This window comes from Pteropus alecto, unplaced genomic scaffold (genome assembly GCF_000325575.1).
Source record: "Pteropus alecto unplaced genomic scaffold, ASM32557v1 scaffold20, whole genome shotgun sequence".
NCBI lineage: Eukaryota > Metazoa > Chordata > Mammalia > Chiroptera > Pteropodidae > Pteropus > Pteropus alecto.
In genome coordinates this window covers 4,531,829-4,537,828 of record NW_006436298.1, presented here as the reverse complement: position 1 = coordinate 4,537,828, position 6,000 = coordinate 4,531,829, and the positions used below count along the sequence as shown (strand labels likewise).

Below are 6,000 nucleotides of genomic sequence, written 5' to 3'. Positions count from 1 at the left end.
TTCCCTGGATATGCATTTTCTTCAATGATTATGTTTAATACAGACAGTTCTCCAATTTATAATCTAGCTTTGATTTCTCATGAGCTAAAGACCCACATTACCAACTACCTACTGAATATGTCTACCTGATGGTCTTGCCATTCCTTCAAATTTGACATATCTAAAAACAAACTTGTCTTTACAAGGCTGTTTTCTTAATACCCGTATTTCTATTAACGGCATTGTCATTCTATTTGGGCAGTTACAAGACTGTTCCCTCTTCTCCATTTCTTATAGGCAAGGGTATTCGCACATTATATCTGTAATCTTGTGACTAACTCCTAGTCTGCATTTTCTACTACCATTATTCAAAAGCCCTCAAACTTGGAGAATTCAGTATCTGCTGCCAGATAACTCCTAATACATAGCTCTATCACAAGTAATGCTCTGCTAAAAAGCCTTCGGTGGTTCCCCAAAGACTACAGAACATTAAGTGCAAACTTCTTAGAATGGCTTTCAGGGCTTCAATAATCAGGATCCAATCTACTCTACTAATTTTATTTCATACTATCGCCCCTGGCATATTCAGTCAGATGGAACATGCTCTTTTCTACATTTCTAAACACCACTATCCTGCTCTTGTTAGTCATTCTTGTTAGTCCTTCCATACTTCATTCGGTTCTAGCTCTGGTGACTGAAATATTTCAAAATGGTTAAATGCCTCCTTCATCTTAAAGCACCCGTGGATCATCATAGCCAGAAAATATCTCTTTACTAAATTTCTGTAGCCCTTAATATTTTGATTAGTACTTTTCTTACACATTCGGCACAGTCTAACTTTAATTATATTCTATACATTCATTTACTCATTCTGCCACTATAGCTCCAAACACAGCCCTTATACACAAAAATTATACTAAATGAGTAATAACGTCACTGGGACAAACCTAATAACCCTTTTACAGACTGTTATATTAGGTTCAACGTACATAATAGTGTACTGAATGATGTGATCCAATTAGGACATTCAAAAGCCATATGAGCTTTTTCCTGTAGTAAATACTAGCTCATAGGATAACTGTAAAGACAGATGATGTGCTTTGAACATATTTAAATTTTCAAGAATAAAGATGTTATTATAAATCTAGAATATCAATTTTTATATACACCAGCGATCTCCAATAGAAGTTTCTGTAATGATGGACATGATCTATGTGGTTCAACATGGTAGACACTAACTAGCCAGATGCGGCTACTGAGCAATGGAAACACGGTAAGTGTAACTGAGAAGTTCAATTTTTAATTTTATTTACTTAAATAGTCACTTGTAGCCAGTATATAAGAGTAGACAATACAGCTATAAATCGAAAATATTTCGAAATTTCATTTTTAAGAGTTACAGCTTTACCATTTTCCATTACTTCCAGTAGTGTATGAGGGAAATGTAAAATGGTGCAACCACTTTTGGAAAACTGTTTTGCAGCTTGTCGAACAGTTAAACATATAACTACCACATGATCCAGCAATTCTTCTCCTAAGTATATACCCAAAAGAAAAAATATATATCCACACAAATATTTATGTCAGCCTTATTCATTATAGCCAAAATGTGAAAGTACCTGAAATGTCCATTATTTGCCATTACAACGGAATACTGCTCAGACATAAAAAATGGATGAAATATTGATAAACACTACAATATAGATAATCTTGAAGATATTATGTTAAGCAAAATAAAATAGTCACAAAGACCACACATACTGTATGATTATACAAAATGCCAAGAATAGCCAAATCTATACAGGCACATAAAGTAGATTCCGAGCTGCCTAGGGCTCAGGGGGATAGAATGGTTGTCAGGTGATGGCTAAGAAGTACAGACTTTCTTTTGGGGGTAATGAAAATGTTCTAAACATGACTGTGGTGAAAGGTGCACATCTTTTAGAATACTAAAGGCCACTGTGTTGTACCCTTTATTGAAATGAGTGAATTTATGTGAGTTATACACCTCAATAAAGTTTAAAAAAAAATATATAGCTTTCATTGATCCATGAGAAGAAACTAAAAAAAGTCCCAGACATTCAAAGGAAAAATACGTCTCTATCAATGAGAAATGCTTAAATAAAGTGACGAAGTATACCTATGACAATCTTTTCATTTTTAAATAAAGCAACTGCTATTATGTATTCTACAGAAGTAGAGTAGAATTGCCATAATCTAACTTACATAGTAAACACTGGAGTACAATGAGTAAAATAAGTTTAAAGTGATAAATGAGTGATATTACAGTAAAAATGAAATTTCTCAATGGTAAATGTATTAGCATGTTTTCTACTGTCAATATCAGATCTCTCCTATCTTCAGTTGGCAATGATGAAGTACTAAATTCTTATCCATTGTTATGACCGTTCCAGAATAATCATAAAGCCATACCTCAAAAACATCGTCATGATTAACAACATGCTTCAAGTTCTCAGAAGCTTTCATATTTGCAGACACTGGCAGACTCCCAGGACTGATCTCAGCTTCAGGTTCACTGGTCTTCTGTATAGAATTTCCTATCACATAATTTTCTTTTTCATCAGCTTTGCTTCTTATTGGAGAAGTACTTTCTGAAGTCTAAGTAAAAGAGAAGATAAAGAAATCATATTCCTTAGGCTTTATATCTATTCTTGTATTAAAGTTCATGAAAATTTAAAAGTAATTTAACACCTTCCTATTCTGGATAAATCAATGAAACTTTAAACGTGGAAATCTGTAGCATTCAGATGAAATGCTCATTTTGGGAACAGGTGGTCCCCAAAGGTCCATGAGCCACATCCAACTTTACAGTTCAGCTGAGTCTACATTTCATCTTAGAAGGTGCAAAACTCATGTTCATGAGTGAGTCACTTAGCTCATCATGCTCAATGAACATAAGATGGTTAGACTGTTTTCTGCTTATTGTGGGATGTATAATAACTCTAGTGACATGATAAAACTTCTGTTTCTGTGCTACTAAGTGAGAAGAAAAGTCCATTAAAGGAACACATAATTTAAGAGTTTATGTAGGTTTCTGAAAGATCCCAAATAAATGCCAATGGTCTGTCATAGCAATTACATTTACAATTAGAATTGGGTAGAGTAAATTGATATTACCAGTGGGGAAAAAGTATTCCTATAATCATGAATTTTTAAAGCCTACGCTGACACTCCTACCCATCTGGACAGTCTGGACAGTCTGCAATCATTATAACAATCAGAGAGTTCACTTATTATAGCTGTTAGTTCAGGCAGTTGAGAACATCATCCTAAATTTGAGAATACATTTAGTCTACACAAAAAGGATCATTAGATTGATTATTATTTAAAAATTTTAAAGAACTTGAAATAGGTTTCGGTCAATTCTTTTGAATTGAGTTTTCTAACCTTCACACCCACATCATTATTTACAACTTGCTGATCTTCATGTGGTTTCAAATCTTTTCCAGAGTCTTCATTAGTCTCTTCATCTTTTAATCTATGTACAATAGTTTGAACAGTTTTGACCATATTCTTAAGCTCATCTGGGTATGGTGTTGGATATCTCTTTAAATTTCCCTCCTAGAAAAACAAGCAAAATTTAAATATAAATATTTCTAACATCAACCTTGAAATTTAATCTATAATCTATCTTTATAACATTGGATATATGGCTCATAGGGGTAACTTTAAAAACAGATGACAGGCCTTTGAAAGCATTTTAGACTCAATAAAAGTATGGTTTCATCAACAGTCGAAGATGTCACAGTCATAGATTTTACTGTTCTAAAACCTTTTTTAGCAGACATAAACTTATCCCATTTGGAGATATACGGTATGCATATTGCCAACTTGGCTTTGTAACAGATATATGTTTTCCAGCTAGACATTTATCCAGACACATATAAAATTCCTACTTTTACATACTATGTCTTATGTGCCATGAACCAAGCACTTCCAAGATCAACCCGTCATTTCCTGGGATTCAGTTAGTTTGTATAAGCGGAAAAGAATTACATTCATAAGTAACTTGGAAGTGTGTATTTGTTACTTCTACCACTGTGACACACATCGTCATAAAGAAACAAAAGGTTCATAACAGAGTTCTTTATCCCTGGAATATATATGAATGTCATTAAAGAAAGGGAAGGGGAAAAACAATGACCTTTTGTTCTGTTATATTTATATACAGTATGAAATCTGGTTTTCAATCACATAGTTTTATATTACTGTCAAATTCCTTCACATGATATTATGTGATATATAATTAATAAAACCTCAAATGCCTTGAAGGCAAAGAATAAAACCAATACATTTCTTTGTATCCGCCAAAACAGCACAGGATGGATATACAGTACCCAATAAATACCAGCAGACCTGTTTCAAACTGAAGAAAGAAAGAACATACTCACCCTGGGAGGTGCCTCTCTTTCATCTTTGTCTTCATCACATTCAAATGCCACTTGAGCCCGTTGCTTCCTCTGTTCCTCCCACAATGAAGGATTAAAACTTTCATTATCTGATATGAACATAACTATAAAAAAAAAGTCCACAATATTTTACTGTAATTATGAAAAACTATTACTTGCTCATGATTTTCTTTATGAGATATGTCTGTTAAGGTAAGTCAAGACTGGTCAATGCCAGCAGCTATAAATCTACACTAACAACTAGGCTGTGATTCTAACATTTCTTTCTTTTATTTCTAACACTGCTTTACAATATCGATTATGTATCTTTTCTTCCCTAAAGCTTATTTGTATTGTTTTGTTATTAGAGGGCTCCTGAAGAGAATCTAACAATTAAAACACTATAGATATGTGATTTTGTGCAGTTCCCTCCAAAAAGTAACATAGTAATATATAAATTATTTTATCCAAGTCTTTGCATTCAGGAATTATCTTCCTAATTAAAATATTGTTCATTATGTATTGGGAATGGGGAGGTGGTTAAAGCAAAAAGAGTGAGATATTTGGTAAAAAAAGAATGATATATGTTACATGACAGCATGCAATTACATCTCTGGATTACACATTATATATAGTATAACTTTATTAAGTGAATAAAGTGCTTATATTTTCTATATCAAAATGTAAGGAAAATAAAGAGTCTAATATAAACTCAATACTTCCATATCCTACTATATGATAATATTACAGGTAAATATTTAACAACTGTTACAGTTTTTTGCTTATTAGGCAACTAAAAAAAAATCTAAAGCTTAAAAAATTAATCCATTTGACCACTGTATATCATCCTGTAAGTTTGTACAATACAAATAAAATCACAACTTGTTTTCTGCCCATTAAAAGAAAATGAGTATATCTACTCAAAAAATCAGGGATTAAATGCATTTAAAATTAGCTAATAGAAAAACAAATTCCTGGAATACCCAAATATGGACAATATGAACATTTATGCGAAAGTAGGATAATGATATTTTTAGTCCTTATTTTTGGCCTCTTAACCTTCTTAATCTCATACTCAAACTAAGAATGCCATGAAACCAAATACAAACAATGGGAATGGAGTTTTTGAATTCAGTTTTTCCTTTGTGTTCATTGCCTAGTCCAAGAATATTTTAAATACTTTGTGTAGCTGCTTAATAGTTAATGAAGTGGAGTATTTTTTTTGTTTGCTGAATGTGGTTCAAATTGCTAGGAGTCCCTACTGACATACTTTTATGGTATACTTGAAAAGGCAAGCAGAGCCAAGCAGTTTCCAAAAACCCTACAAAACTGATACTATTATTATTTCAAGATAAAGAAACCAAAGCTCAAGAGTTTAATTTGCTTATGGTATATTTTATAAATCAAAACTAATGATTAGTTTAGATTTTATCTTTAGTGTTTACATGTACTAAGAGTTTATTTCTAAATAACTTGGAGCCATGAAGATTTTCACTGGCCTCGGAAAAATATACACGTAAAAATTATATTTTTAAGTACACATATATCATACACATATAGAACACAACGTATGTTAGAAACAATTTGCTCCTTAGTATAAAAGGCATTCCAT

General features: G+C 32.4%; 1 protein-coding gene across 5 annotated transcripts in view; it reads right to left on the bottom strand.

Annotated features, from left to right (window-relative positions):
• The window catches only part of ERBIN (erbb2 interacting protein), a 93,584-nt gene that overhangs the window by 18,731 nt on the left and 68,853 nt on the right, over window positions 1-6,000 (bottom strand). For 4 of the 5 annotated variants that reach the window (XM_025047671.1, XM_006913090.2, XM_006913091.2 and 1 more), the window contains exons 16-18: window positions 4,392-4,513; window positions 3,388-3,561; window positions 2,413-2,598 (exon numbers count right to left, since the gene is read on the bottom strand). In XM_025047671.1, the coding sequence (XP_024903439.1) occupies window positions 2,413-2,598; window positions 3,388-3,561; window positions 4,392-4,513 (482 nt within the window). The remainder of the gene's footprint in view (window positions 1-2,412; window positions 2,599-3,387; window positions 3,562-4,391; window positions 4,514-6,000) is intronic. The other variant, XM_015590419.1, reaches the window with a different exon arrangement.